Genomic DNA, 16,022 nt, shown 5'->3' with positions numbered 1-16,022 from the left:
AGCTCCTGTCTTGATGTTCTGCCCGACATGGAGAAAAATCTCAAACTTTAAACCCTGTTACCTTTTGGGGAGGGATTCATGAACCTCACCAGAAAAAAAAAAAGAAAAAAGGAAAAAAAGCAATAAAGCAACGGTGGCTTTATAAAATTATTTAGCTTGAAATGCCGTGTTGTGTGGGAACAATCTAGATTTACCTGCCTTTCTGTAAAGCAAATATGCACTTGTTTGTGGTTTTTGTTCTGTTTGGGAGCGAGCAGGGTACTGAGCAGACGCAAGGAATGGGGGCACGTAAAGAAAAGCAGGGAGATTTCAGTCCCCTGTTATATGCGGAAAATAGATAGTTATTCTTCCCAAAGTCTATGGAATGATAAATGCTCAGGAAATGTGCCCAAGGTCGGTGACTTAATCAAAACTGTCTTGTGTATAGAAATCCACTGGGGGAGAGGAACGGCGAGGAACTCGGCGACGAGTCGGACGGACACGATAGCGGTATCCTGCTTGGCTGGGTGCCCGTTTCTGCTACACACAGGGCAATTTTGACGCTCTCGTCTCTCCTTCAAGCACTTCCCGGTTTCCACGTGCACTGTAACGCCCGTTACCCGACCTGCCAAACCAACAGACCGCGCGTGGGACAAGTCCACCTCCTCGCCGCGCACGCCTCATTTTGCACAGCGCGGAGACGGCCGGCGCCCGGCCCACCGACCCGCCGACCACGGGGGCCACGCGTCGCGAGCCGGGAGGACAGTACTGAAAAGGCCTCCGTCTCGGCCGCGCTGAACTCATCGGTGCTCCCACCCAGCACTTCAATTCAGTGACACGAAGAATAAAATGTAAGGTGAGTTGGCCAGTTTTATAGGGACGTGCACTATTCAGTGCTCTGCATTTTCCTGTTCTTTCGCACACCGCCTCCAGCACCACTGACATTCACTTCTGCTCCGATGACCGAGAGCTGWAGCTAAAGTGAGCCATTCCCATGTCAAATCTGTGTGGCACCACCAGCTTCGCTCCTGCTTCTGGTTTTTYTTAGATTAATCTCCTTTACAGAAACAGAAGCTCTCAACAGTTTCATAGAACAACACAAAATAATATAAAAGCATAATAAATTCACTGATTTCAATCAGTGAATGAACATAAATGCTCAGTATGTCTTATTAACAAGAAACCTAAAGAAATCTCTTTTCAAAAACACGTTTTTAAATTAAGAAGCGTAATAATGTCTGCCAAAGAAAAAAACCAACAGAACTACACAACCAACTAATTTCACTACCTTTCTTCTTGGTGGAAAAGACAACATGCTAATCTCCTCCTCATTTTTAATACTGCTAAAAATGGCTGACCTGCACGATCATCTCCTTTTTAGAAAACTTTTAGGCACCTTCAAATATTTAATGAAAACTAGATTGTTCTCGGTTTCATGCATGCATATGCAGGACCTTGTGAAGGTTACTGTGTCCTGCRGGCCACGTGGGACTACTTGACTGGTGCCTGCAGATTAGGCTTGCCAGTGTGGTACTGCCTCCTTGGAAACTCTAGGAGAAATGGTGCCTAAAACCACTGAATTCCCACGCCAAGTCCGTATAGGCAGTGGAGAATAGGCCAGAAACCTCTTACACTATATTATGGAGGAAATATAGCTCTACTTTATTAGGTTACACTTAGAAATGGCTAAAATCCCGTGTATCTTTCTGATCCTCAACTCTGTTTCCAATGGTTTCAATCCAATCCACMTCAAGTCAATCTCCAACTAAATAATTTCTTTTAATCGTGTGTCACCCATCCAAAAACAGCTGGGCTTGAGTGGGCTGCCCCAATGCAGATCCCTTCTGAGGGTCTAGTGGAGGCCAGTGCACATGCGTATGCATGCGTGGTGAGCTAGCGTGTGATGGGCTTGCTCTTTGCCAGAGACCTGGAGTGTTTCTCGCTCTCGCTTTGGAAGAGAAACCGTTCCAAGGCTCAGCTCCATTTACTGCCAGCTTCGCCCACCACAACCCGCCTTTCAGCGAAGGAGGTGTGCGCCACAGTGACAGGAGAGACGCAAGGTGCACCTCTGATAACAGTAATTACTGTCCTTGCTCTGCCAATCTGCAGAACCAGACAGGAATTACTTCTCATCTGCTGCTAGGAAGAATAGAGCGGATGCTGAACCAGAAATCCAGTTCCAATACCCATTACAAAGTAACTCTTTTAGCCATTGGAGGACTGTATTTAAATAACAAAGAGGAACTCAAAAAAATAGTATTAGATTTACATTATGTATGATGCTTACAATTTGTTAGTACTAAGAAAGAATACTGCAGTGTCAACATGCATATATAGCATAGTATCAGTGAATGGTGAGCAAAGAGCAGAGAAACAATTTTTATAAAGCACAAGCATCTCCACCATGATAAAAAAGGTGTAGTCATGGCTGCATTTTCTGTTGCATCTGTTTCATTTGTAAACATTACTGCAAAATCTCTGTGTTATAACAGAACCGAGTGTTTTATGGGTAAACAAGACTTTTTCAGCAGAAAAATGCAGATCACGAATACCCTGTAGCCACTAACAACATTTCTAGTAAATTTAGAGTTAACAAGTGCTCAACTGATTCTGCAGTACCACCAGCCCATGACAGTACCTGAATTGCCTGAGCACTAAACTATGCCTCACYCAATGACTTTATATTTCATTTAAACCAAACCACACCCAAAGATCCCAAACAGTTTGCAATACGATCAGTGTGGCTGCATCCTCTAGGTGCTATAGATGATCCTGCAGTTTAATCTTTACACTGCCTTCATCTGGACACCTCTGCTCTTACAACTGCTTTGGTGGTCTAGATGTGGSGTAAAAAGGCAGCTCTGGTCCTGCATATTACCCTACTCTTGGCCACAGAGACAGGGGAAGCTGCACCTGATGTCATGCCATGAGCAAAGATGTACGCAGTTGTAATGTACTCAGTCCTGGAGAGCAGAAATTTTGGCTCAGATCCACAGAAGTAGCTTGCTTGCAGTGATTTCAGCCAGAGATAATGCATCTCAAGACCTTTCTGAATCTAGATTTTAATTCCCTCCTTCTTGCTTGCACAAAAACATTATAAGCTAAAATGTTAGGTTTCCATCAGACATCAGTTGGGGCAAAACTGTGAGGGCAAAAAATTCTAGAGATTATTTTTGTTCATGACTTTTTCTCTCTCCAGAACATTACTGTTTGGTTTAACTTTTCACTTCTCTTCAGGAAAACAGAGCAAACTAGAGAAAAGAATTTCCCTGGTGCATGATATCCTTCTTAGCCCCAGCACCTACAACSAGGTGGGCCTTCTGAAACAGCAGGTAAAAATACCTGTCATTTATCGCTGGCAACTTTGGCACTGCTCTGGAGTACATTTTCTTTCAAAATCCTTCCATGTGCCGCTCTGGTGAGCCTGTAGCTGCCTGACTGCAAGCAGCAAGGGAGGAGGATACAGCAAAGGCCAAGAGAAGCTCAGATTTCATCTTCTCATACTTGAACGGCTCTCCTCTCTGCAGCCCCTGATGCACATTTGCATGTGTACAACCATGTAAYACCACAGTCTGGGGAAGACTCTTGCTATTATGGCTTGAGCTCAGYTCAAGAGCTGGGTAGGAGAGGGCCACAGCCTTGAGTATGGGTCTTGAACGCAGTTAATAAGTGGGCGATGCTGCCCCGTCAATCCTGGCCAAGCAGGCAGAGCTCTGCTGCGCTTGCAGGAACAGCTTTTCAGACAGGTTTTAGAAATGGGTCTCCTAGTACAGTTTAGCTTTATCCAGCCCAGATACAGTAGAGCTCTTCTGTGCTGTCTACAATGTAATGGGGACTGGCAGCCACCCCAAAACCCAGCTGTGCTTTGTGGTTTCCTCGCTGGCCCAGAGCCTATGAGTCCAAGCAGAGGTGGAGAAGCAGCAGCAGCTCTGCTGAGTGCTMCTGTCACACCAAGTATTTCTCTGCTGCATGCACAAGCAGCCCCCCTCCTCTGTTTTGACTGTGGACATGGACRAAGTGGATGATTTGTCCACTGGACGATTTGTTTCTTTTCCTAAAGTGTTCAGAAACGTTACTGAACGTGAACTGGTCAGGACATCCTCCCCATGGACAGATGAATTAGAAACCCAGGAATCAACAGAAAGCAAAGTTAAAGGATGCTGTCATTACAGACTTTCAAAAGTGTCTCTGCTCCCCCACCCCCTGCTCCACATCCAAAATGTCTAATGAAGCAAGCAAACACTGTGCAGCCTGAACAGTGTGACTACAGTTTATGCTATACTGCCTCGACTGTTCTTTGCACCAGCTGTTCCTGGAAGGAGGCACCATTTAACTGTGCCTCTCTTCCTCTGATGCTCTAGAAGAAAGACACAGGGCATTTTTTAAATCTTGGCGTTTTAACAAAGGGAACTGAGCTGGACTGTTGAGTACTGGCACTTTCTACCCTCTCATCCCATGCCCTTCTTGCGATGCAAGCACAGTACAAGACATTACATGTTGAAATAATATTTAGGTTTGCAGCTGGGCTCGTTACTGATGTAATTTAGAAGATATAACCAGCCATCAGCCTTTCAGAATACATTCAATTTTCAATAAAGTGGCAATTTCCAGAGGGCAGTGACCATAAATGAATGACAGTACACCAAAGAAGAAAGAATAAYGCTGATAGTCTGTCAAGAATTTGCCTGATGTGTCCTTCCCATTTAATTAAGGGAAATATTTTACTGTAGGAGACAGGAGAGCAAGTCAACTTTCCCACGAGATACCTCTTTCCTTTGTACATTAAAAATAATCTCTCTTTGCTTTGAATTGCTGATGCATGAGCAGCTTTTGGCAAATAATTCTCCAGAATGAAATAAATGGCTGAAAACAGTGAGCCAAATTCATCCTTTACAYGCTGGATTAGCTTGACTCAAGATGATTCATGAGTCTTACTCAAACCCACCMCGTTCTACCAGGCGAATATTTCCCCAAAATTTTGCAAACACAGCTGCCTCCAGACTCTGGTTTGCTGCTTTTCCCTGTAGGGGCTGAGCCAACACTGACCAAAGGCAACTCACAGCTCCTTGGCGAGTGGGCAAGCTCGYGGGCAGCCAAGGTGGCCACCACCTCCTCTGCTGCCCTGGGCTGCGGCGGCGCTGCCCTTCCTTCCCTCGCCCTGTGCTTCTGAACGCGCCTGCAGCAAGCCGGGCCCCGAGACCACGCTTCCTAGCTGCATCGAACGTCTTTCACTTCTGCGGTCCCACTGCGACAGCAAAAAGCTTTCCCGGGCTTTGGAAAGCCGCTTCAGTGCAAATAAACCCTGTGGGTGACACAAGTCAGCGCAGCTCCGCGGAAGGTGCTTACACCAACTACGACTCTGCATGGCATTATTTCCAAAGAAACCAGGCAKCATTGAAAACTCTGTTTTCAGTAACTCAGTGACCTGAGAGATAGCTAAAAGGACAAAAAACATTATATAAATACCTATAAGTGAATTACAACAAAAATTATGTTTAGATTCAATCATTTCTCTATAGTAGTGGAAAAACACACCATTACACTGTCAGCACAGGAGATCAGAAAGTTAAGACTGTTTATAAAATAAAACTTATGCTGTCTAGAATACTTGCTTCGTCAAAAAAAGAGTCAAGTCAGAAGAAACAAAAAACAGTGCATTTTTCAAGAATGTTGATGGGAAAGGTTCTCCTACTTAATAATCAAAGATACAAGAACACAAATAAATAAATTGGGGACTCAAAACTGTAGTTTTAACCTGGTAATGTCCCACAAGGCAAGCACATTTATCTTTTCTCAGARCAGATATTTAAAAGCATTAACCTCTGTCATACTGTTACTCAGTTCTATACGCACATCCAGAAAGACTACATAGTATGTGTATAAATATACATACCCGACTTGGGTACAGTCTCGATATGGCAGCACTGAAAATATGCTACAGAAGGATCTTCTGCTGCTGATAAGGACTATTCTAAAATATAAAAGAAAATGAAAAAAAATCAAAGACTATAATTTAAAAATCCCACCACAATATGCAAAGCAACAGACGTTATCATTGAGGAATTTATAATGAAAGATTTCTACCATTGACAATTTCTCTSCCCTCTTTTTAACATGTGAACATTTTCATCTCACAAATAAGGCACTGCACAACTGGATCTTTACAGAAATGCTGAAGGCTGTGCCTTACATTACACAGCTAGCAAGTCGTGCAGTGCCATCCCCTGTAAGGTTTTCTAAGAAGAAAATATTGAATACATTCTACTTGTAATCCAGACTAGATGTTTTTCTAAAAGCCCTATTGAAAGAGTATCCATCAGGAGACATGAGCAGTTGTTCTGATAACTGTCAGCTATGCCTAAACCAAACCAAAAAAAGCCCAGCAGCAGCCCTGGCTGATCCACCCCAACAACTGACTGTAATGAACCCCAGCTGATCCACCCCAACAACTGACTGCGATGCACCCCAGCTGATCCACCCCAACAAGCAGCTGTGATGAACCCCCAGCTGATCCACCCCAGCAACCAACTGCGATGCACCCCCAGCTGACCCACCCCAAGAAGCAGCTGCGATGCACCCCCAGCCCCTCAGCTGACCCACCCCAACAAGCGGCTGTGACACACACCACAGCTGTGTAGCTGACACTGAGCCTGCATTTTTTGGACTCCAACTGCCAGCTACTGATCATGACCTTTCTCTGCTAAACCAAAGGACACCCTTGATTTTCAGCTTTCTGTTCCTGAAGTAGATGGATTCCTGGATCAAGTCAAAGTTCATTATTATCATAAGCTTTCAGATCCCTCCACTGTCTTCCTGGTCCTCTGGTCCTTCCTTGAATTTTCTCCACCTTTTCCATCATCTTTCATGGCCTATGGGCACTATCACTGGACTCAGTAGCTRCACAGACGTCAGGTATAAACGTCATATAAGCTTTGGTCTCACCTTTAAGGTCAGCAAGTAGCCCTGACAGTTCAGAGCTGATCTCAGAACCCAGGCTACTCTTACAGTAGACATCCTGTGTTTCTCAGCCAGCCTCCAAATCTCAGCATCATCTGCAAAGTCACCGTGTGACATTCAATCAAGTCCCTTAGAGCAGCCTACCCATTTTACWTCCACACTATTACTTTTCGCCACCAAGCTCTGACATATCATTAAACAATATCAAAACTACCTTGAGGTAAAGACTCACTTTCCATAAACCTGTATAAACTGCCATTAGCTACATAATTAAAGGGAGAAGCAGATGGGCAAGATGCCAAGAGACACTTGATCAAGATGTATGGATATATAATACCGATACGTAATTGTTTATTTCTAAATATAGCCTCTTTCCTCACCAGCTTCAGGACACAGACAGTTGTGTAACTGTACAATGAAAAGACCTTTCTTCTGCCTAAAACTGCCCAACAGGCTRCACCCCATCATATCCCCCTAAGGCATGATGGGGGCAGTCTGTGCACTTCTAACCTGACCAGCATTAGAATTTACTTATGCTGATACTAAAAAGCTCCGCTTATGGTCCAAAGTATTTCATTTCCTTGCTCTGCCCTCCAATGTTGATTCTTCTCATGTTGTTTGCCACAGATCAGTATGAGGCCAAGATTTCACCCCAAGTTTTTGTCCTTTCTCCTGCATTGGTCAAAGCTGGATGACAAACCCTGGCAAGTTATTTTATTCCATGCTGTCTGAAAATCACTGGACATATATGTAAGTTTTGTACCCATTATACTGTTTTTTAAAAGCACCATTTCCTTATGGGACAAATTTAGTGATAATTCTTGGAAATCAAATGAATGGTTTACGTCATCAAGAAAGTTGTTGCGTATAACTATTTGGAAAAAATGTAGAATGATCAATTTTCCTTCTCCTGAATTGTTCTACAACTGCAATTCTATTTTCTTCTTTAAAATCATATTTAAAAGCAAGGTACTATTCACCCAGTAATAAAGGAAGGTTTCTAATGATAAACAAGTATATGGCATTAGAAAGTTCTCCTGCAGCGGAAACAGTAAAATCCCACTGTTTGTTTGAATGCYGTAACACCCGTTACCCATGGTAAGCATCTCAGAAGCTGTAAGATGCTGTCACGGTGCAGCAGTAAGTCATAAAGCTGGGTGGAATCATTTTTCGTATTTGGGCAAGGCAGTCAACAAGCAAGAAAACCTGGCACAGGATTGATTTTGTGCTTGCCACTGCTTATTGCTGAATGGTTATTACTCACAACAGCTTTCTTGTTCACTGAAAGCCTTGTTTGCTGATGTATGAAACTTGGCACAGATTTTCTGGCTGACATCAGAAAGCATCTTTGAATTCAGAAAACCACAGTTCCCACCAGGCATATTCCCCCTATTCCCTCTAGCTACTTCTGGAAATACAGCTCTTCCACCAATGCCCTATTCCTCCCTCAAAAAAACCCTCTTAATATTTTAAAAAATCAAACTGGTGCCTTCCACATCCACAAGCAGGRGCAACACTGGGAATCTATCATGGAAAAGTTGCTGAATCAGAAGAAATCAGACCAAGAGAAACAAAAAGCATCAGCTTTGATTCATTTGCATTAAGACCCAAGAGTTGTCTCCATGTTTCCATAAACTGTAGGACCCTCATTAAATAAAGATCTTGCAAGCAGAGTGGGAGAGGAGTGCCTTGCTTCTCCTTGTCTGTGTGGCTAGGACACCATAAAATCTCCATTAGCAGACCATTTGGAGGTTGGCGCAAAACAGATTTAGGAGCTGGGCTGGAACAGGTGCAGAGAAGGCAGCCTGGGAGTGTGAGCAAAGCTGAGAAATGCAGAGCAGCAACATCTCATAGCTCTGCAGCTCCCCTAAAAGCTCATCTCAGTGGATGACTTCTTGAGGAGACACAGCRCCGACACCTCCAGGGCCAGTATAAAAAGCAGCCAGATAGGCAATCCTTTTACGAAGGTCAATGACATCCTCTATCTCATTCATCTGGTTCAAAAAGAGAAACGACCAACTTTGGGCCCCAAGGAAAAAAGAAGATCAGAGCTGGTCTATCTACCGTAATTGGTCAAAAGCTAAGCACAAAAGTATAAAATGTATTAAAAGTATAAAATAAATATATTATTTCAAGGCTATGAGTGGAAAATGAAAAATTTGCAGGCTGATAATGGTCTGTTGGTCCAGAATGTCCAGAAATTTGTTTTAAGTATGCTTTAGGAGGGAAGGTATGGAGGAAGCTGGCTGCTGTTTCTCAAAGAAAAACACTTTCYTGGATTTTAGCTCTCTGCTGAAGAGTTAAAAGCATCTAAGATACTGCATAGCTCTGTATCAGCTRTCTCAGCAGAAGTAGTCCAAGATGGAGTGGGTTTACATGCCCTGATTGCCACTGTGCCATCCAGATATGTTTACAGTTACTGCATAAAAAGGTTTTCATTCTTTTGTTCTTGCATTTCACCAGAAAGCTGTATTAATTACTATGGTTCAGAGCAATCATTATTTTTGCAAGAGAGCTCTGACAATGTGCAACTGTCTGAGAGTGTAAAAGCTAATCTTCCATTTTTTTAAATGAAATGTATGCTATAAAACCACAGAAACTTGCTGAGCACAAGGCTCTCAACAAAATCAGTATCTACTGACTAAAAGAACAAATACCTGTTTTCTTTAGCATCTGCCCTGGTTTTATCATGTAGCACTAAAAGACTGCAATCATGCAACGTAACATATACTCTCTACACTCTGAATATCGTAACCCCTTTTCTCATACCCAATCATTAAGTTTGACTACTAGGGCTTTGCTCCCCGCATGCAAAGAGCAGGTACATGAACCACGTGCACTGTCCGGGTAGAAGACATCCTTTTGGTGTCTCCCAAGTTTAAGCCRGGACCATCTGAAAGTGGCTGAGAGTAATTATCAACAGTGAGGACACTGCAAATATTCAGCCTCTGTGCGTGCCTGGCCCCACGATTAGAAGGGCAGTAAAAAGCTCACGGGTCTGCTTTTACCACATGCCCTTCTGTAGCCCATGGGTTCTGTTTGGTTTTGGCCAAAGAGTATGTAGTAGAACTACATCCTAATAAAAACTTGAAAAAACAATAGCATGGAGGTGGGAGAAGACTGTTTTTTTACTGCTTTTATACCTGCTATATGGGACGATTCTGGAAACAATCTTGTCACATCCTCACCCTGAACTGTTTGTTGAGCTGGCTCACCTTGCTGCTCTGGCGGCCCCTCCTCCTAGGYAGGAAATCTGCTTCACAGTTTATGAAAGATACCACCAATAAACTCGCTGAGTAAAGGCGCTGGGTTTCACTGGGTCAAACCGCACACTGGTGGCTACATTTGCTGATTTGTCTGATAGGGTTGGCATCATTTTAATAGGCAAATTACTTTGCCCTGTTTTACAAGACTGCTTTGGTAATACAGCCCAGGAAAACTAATCTTCCATAATAAGCCATGTCCCACAAATCCAAAGAAACTGGTTTAACCAGCACACAAAACTATCAACAGGAAGCTTACAAGGAATCACTGACACGCTGCGGTCTGTAGAGGTGGCTTCTCCCCCGCTGAGCTATTCCTGGCCAAACTATTATTTTAATTGTGGCCAATCCCACATTTCCACTGCTTGGGCTGAGATCCCCGATGCAGGAAAGGTACCCGGGAAGATTTTCTGCCCACTGCGATACCTGAGCTCCCCTGCATTACAGGGACCTGGCGAGGACACGAACAGCAAAGACTTCAAAGCACTCAAAAACTCTGCTGATTTTAGGTTGAATAGCTAAACTAGCTTCACCTGAATTTCCAGAGGCCCTTTTCATCTAGAATGGCCATTAACTTCAGTGACTGCAAAGGTCTTCAGACCCCTTGGAAAAGCAGGGTACATACTTCAATTACTTACTGCTAGATTTAGCTGTCCTTAAGGGGACACACAGTGTCGACTTTACATTTTATATTTAGCTAACATCTCTGTGACTCTTTGTCGATAGGATGAAAAGCATTTCAAAAACAATGCATCTTATTGTATCTGTGTTCCAGATAAATGGATCTTTATTGTAATTATGGAAATAACCTGCAATACTGTGCGTGCTGATAAAGATAAGGAGTCAGTTGAATAACAAAAGCTTATTCACTGCTTTTGTGACAAGAAAAATATTCTGGTTTCTTATCAGACATAATTACTGATATAAAATTTCAGATAAAATGCTGTGTGTATTTTGCAGATACGTTTTTGCAACAGATGGAGAAAAAGAAAGTCTTATTTTGTAGACTGGTTATGAATTATTTATTCATTTTTATAGGTAATATTTTCATCACATTTATGCATATATTTTATATGCGTATCTCAGACATTAGTAGTTCTTTGTGGAATTTGTATAATACTTTATGAATAAATATTTTCTAGTGTAAGAAATTCCCAGAACGTATGTATATTTGTTATGCATAAAACAGACTGAAATTAGGGGGCTGCTTTTTAGCGTTTGCTTCCACACACATTTGCTGTTAAGACAATAGTCAGCCACCAGTCAGACAATAGTGAAGTCAATGGCTTTGTATGCATCTGCCTTCAACATAAGTGGTGTCTAAAAAGCTACCACCTCCCAGAGCCACATTTGAAAAATATTTATGTTGACTAGGACTGTTTGCTACATTTAATTATARATGTGAGAATAACCATGGGGAAAACTTTACTCTAGCCAAGTGCCACCTGCCAGAATTCGATTCATAAAACCTGTTACTCAGTATTATATCGGAATTTCTAGTGATACGGTTTGGTGTCTGCTGAAACTCCTCTCCTGTGTCCCAGGGAGCCCCTCCGCCTGCACCTGCCCCGCAAGCACGGATCCCGCTGCATAAACTGAATCCCTGCYGCTGTTTGCTGGAGTCACTCTGGGCAGGTTCAGCCACGTGCCCTCTTCCACATACCACCCGGCACCGTCCTCAAAGACACGCAGCCAGACCAGGCCTAGCCCTCCCTGACGGCACCGCTGATTTTCCTTTTACACGGTTATTTGCGTTACGGAGACGCAGCCCTTAAGAAGCTGCTGGAGAGCAATCCCGTTGACTACCGGTTCATGGAGCCGGGAGCGCACGGCGCAGCCTCCAGCCCCAGAGACGCCGTTAACCGCTGCTRTTGACTGGGTGGGAGGTAATTTGCAGTGGGTCACTCTGCTGTTTCATCGGGATACTGAACCTTCCCTTTCTGCCCTGCCCCACGAATTGCCTTTGAAGCAGCAGCCTTTGCATGCACAGTACCTGCCATTTCTGGTATCATGCTGCCGCATGTTCTTGATAAAATGAACCTTCTTAAAGTTCTTTGGTCTGGGGGATCCTGAGAGAGTCCGACATCTGAAAAATAAATCAGGTGGGGGGGGGGAAAGGGGAGGAAAAAAAAAGCAGCGTACTCAGTTCCCTGCTGTACAGCAAAGAAGTGTGCACAAAGGCAGGAAGGAAAGACTAGACAAATGACTCAAATCACCCAGCTTTAGGAATCTGCAACAACAATGAAGACAATAAGTCTGGAAAGGCGACAGGTCAAATAAAAAAAAAAACTCAAAAGAAAAAAAAAAAAAAAAAAAAAAAAAAAAAAAAAAAAAAAAAAAAAAAAAAAAAAAAAAAAAACCTCCCTTCACTTGGCTATGATTGAGGGTTTTTTTCCTTCCTTGGAGGCTGCAAGACAAGGAATTCCATTCAGCTAATGGGGACTAACTGCATCCGAAAGCAGCCAGGGCTTCTCCCGCTCCCTCTTCTTCCCCTCCCCAACACAATAGCCCTCAAAACAAAAGGCAGATTATTAGGTTTAAGTGTGTAGCCCATTCTCCGCATACCCCTTGCCCCCCTACGCCCACCCTTCTTCGGCACATCTGGTAACCATGTGTGGCAAGTGCTAATGAAGACTTTCCTGAGCGCGCTACAATTAGTTCCGACTGCTGCTCGGCTCTCTTGGCTGCACTGAGGAGAAGGAAAAAACAAAACAAAACAAAACAAAATCTTCCCTTCACTGCTGCTGAAACCTCCCCCTGCCCCTGGGATTCCCCCTCCTCATCACGCTGCTGAAATTAAAACAAAAAAGTGTAAGCAAATACTTTAAGGCTCTTTTCTGACTGATTTTTTTTTTAAATCAGCATTTTATTCATTTTGATTGAACACGACAGGCAGGCAACAGTGTTTCTATGATCCTGTCCACAATAGAGAATTGTTAAACAGATGTCCATTTTTTTTTTCCTTCAAGCCTGGCAATATTATACACATAGCAGTTTTATCTGCTTGAGCAGATCAAATTTGTGTGCGTGTGTGCGTGCGTGTGTGCTGCGTTGCCATTTGGAGTGATTAGAATAAGCCGCACAGAGGCAAGGCGCGCTGCGTGCAATTAAGCCCATCTCCAGACCCCACATTTTTGTTTACTCTCGGTCTCCTCTCCTCTCCCCAATCAAGCTACCAAAGGAGCTGTTTTAAGTTTCAACAAGGACCACGTTAACTGCTGGTCTCCACATGAAACAGAATGCTAAACCCCGGCATCTCCCGAAGATCTAAGCGCCAGCCTCCCCAAACCGCTTTGCATTTCTCTCTGAAATCACGGTGGCCCTCACCTTCAAAATTCCTAATGCTTCCTCCTCGCAGACAGCCTCAGCATAACACAAAATTTCCCGGTGTGAGACTTCACATACTCTTTGTCACTTCTCTCRGCTCTGTCACGCGACGTGATTGCCACTGACCAAACCCTACTTGAAAGCACGTTCAAATCCTACTTGAAAGTAYGTTCCCACTAAACAAACAGCCGGGATAATTGCTGTAGAAGTGATGATATCTGCATACATCATATTTCAATTATACCTTATTCACACAAAAAAATGGCTATGACCCTCCTACTCGTTTTGAACAGTGCAGTATATTGAAATGCAAAAAACTAAGTTCTAAAAGCAGAACAAAAGCAAAACGGATTCTTTAGAGGACTTATTCTCTTAAAATGTACACGTATCTACTTGCCAAATGATTTCTCAGAGAAGATGATAGGCTGGAGAAAGGCAGGGAGGGAGGAACAAAAGGGGTTTTAATCACGGTTCGGATTAAAGAGTTGTATAACAATTGCTCTCCCTCCGGGCACAAACACTGTACACGCTCACTGTAAATGATCAGCATTTAAAGAAACAAAGTGCACCACGAAGCATTTAGCACAGAGACAGCTGCATATACGCGTTAGCACTTTATCAATCAAATAAAGTGCATCGCTCTNAAAAAAAAAAAAAAGTTAAAAAATCTCAGCAAAATAAAACTTCCTGTAATCTGCTATGATAGCTTAGATTTAGCTTTCAGAGGAAAAAAAAATGAAATGAAACCTGGTAAATCGTTATATGATTCTTCCTTCCCATACAAACACACACATTTCTATCCTCCTCAGCTTTTGCTAAGGGAGTTATTGAGGAAAGTTCTTTCTTTTTTTAATTTTAGAAAAACTAAAATTTCTCATTTACAAGAGTGATCCCTATTTGCTTTTAGCTCTAAATATCAGTTTTCATGTTCCTGACAGCATATAAAACAATTGAAAACAAACTATCCTGGGAAAATCTCTCTTCAAAGCATTAATCCTTAAATCTATTTTACTTCTGGACACACTTTTTATAAAAATTGCGACTAGAGACAGATACTGCCCCAAGAAGGAGCAACGAGACAAATTCACACCCCCATCCCGTCTGGATCTTTTTATTCAGCTGAAACCCGGACATGCTGCGTTTCACTGCTCATCACTGCTTTTTGCTCCACTGCATCCTGGAGCAAGAGCACCGAGGTAGCTCTCGAGCTCATGGGGCAGCTGGGGATTTCAGCACAGCTTTTGGGAGAGAGGAGTTAGCGGCCAAGACTATCTTGGCCTCCATTAGCTACCAAATCTGAGGGCAAACTGCCGCAGTGCATTGTATTTTTGAGAAATCTTTCCCCTTTTCAAATTACATGAGGAAGTTGGGAGGGATGGAGGAGGACTAGGTTTGCTGCATCTCCCTCACCCCTGTCTGGAGAAGAAACTGTAACCCCAGCTCTGCCCTACGAAGACCCCACTCCAGCAATCACCCCCTCACTTTGTTGCCTTCCTCCTGTTAGCAAAATCCTTGCGATTCCCTCTCTCTAGGGTTGCAATTGCTCCTTTCCTTCTTCATAGGAACGTATCACCAAGAGAGTGATACTACCAACAATTCTGTGAATTAGCAAGTAAAATTACTGCCTCACTAACCATGCTTTGTTTATATTTCTTGCCAGTTATATGCATTTGAATCATTCGTGAGAATGCGTCATAGCATGCCGGTAAGCATTTGGCACTAGGATTTGTAAAAATAATCAAGTCTTGGAAATAGGCCAGTTGGTAGAGCTTCTGCTCTTCAGTCTTCACTTCCAGGTGGGGAGAGACAGACAAACTGCACGGGGATAAACAAGGCTATAGGCTAAATACCGATATAAACCAGTCCCCAACACAGAGGGACACTGAAGACTAAGCCACTGCCTGGCTCAACAGCTGTGCTGGAAGCATACCGCACACTGCTCAGTCCATTTTGGAGCTGTTAAACAGCTGCTCCACTTTCCCTCACTCCAGAGGATGCCTAGGGACCCATTCCTGCAGTGCCCAGTGTTGCCTCTTGGATGTAGAAGCAAAACTGTGATGAAGCTGCTGATATAACATGGATGGGAGTAGATATATTATTGAGGTGGTCATCAAAAACCAACCAGCCAACACACAAAGACAGTAATGCTGGTTACTGGAATAAGTTTGTATATACTGAGAGAAGCAAACACTACAAAAAGATGCTAATCTTAAAAAGCCTACTTTACTGAATATATGTTTAAATATATTATGTTAAAGTCTAATACTTGCCACTGCTAGTGACAACTAAACTTTCTTCTCTATTCATCAGATTTAAATAGTCCCATTTTATTCAACAATCTAAAGCCAGTTAATGTCCAATTCACGACATCTGCCATCTTGCAGGGCACGTGAAGTCTCCATCCCTTTACCCGCTACGAAGCATGTATAACGTACATATGTAGCTGGTTTTCAGCATGGGCAAGGACAGCTAGTCTGTGCGTGCACATGTCCTACA

At 43.2% G+C, this 16,022-nt stretch overlaps 1 protein-coding gene across 1 annotated transcript in view; it reads right to left on the bottom strand.

The window, feature by feature from the left end:
• Window positions 1-16,022, bottom strand: part of CABLES1 (Cdk5 and Abl enzyme substrate 1) — a 56,467-nt gene that overhangs the window by 18,339 nt on the left and 22,106 nt on the right. The window contains exons 4-5 of the mRNA XM_085319281.1: window positions 12,193-12,285; window positions 5,873-5,950 (exon numbers count right to left, since the gene is read on the bottom strand). Of these exons, the coding sequence (XP_085175407.1) occupies window positions 5,873-5,950; window positions 12,193-12,285 (171 nt within the window). The remainder of the gene's footprint in view (window positions 1-5,872; window positions 5,951-12,192; window positions 12,286-16,022) is intronic.

The sequence above is a fragment of the Rhea americana genome, unplaced genomic scaffold (assembly GCF_003343005.1).
Source record: "Rhea americana isolate MKP2758 unplaced genomic scaffold, rheAme1 scaffold_58, whole genome shotgun sequence".
Lineage (NCBI taxonomy): Eukaryota > Metazoa > Chordata > Aves > Rheiformes > Rheidae > Rhea > Rhea americana.
Note: the sequence above shows the minus strand (reverse complement) of the source record. Positions and strands in the feature narration are given on the sequence as shown.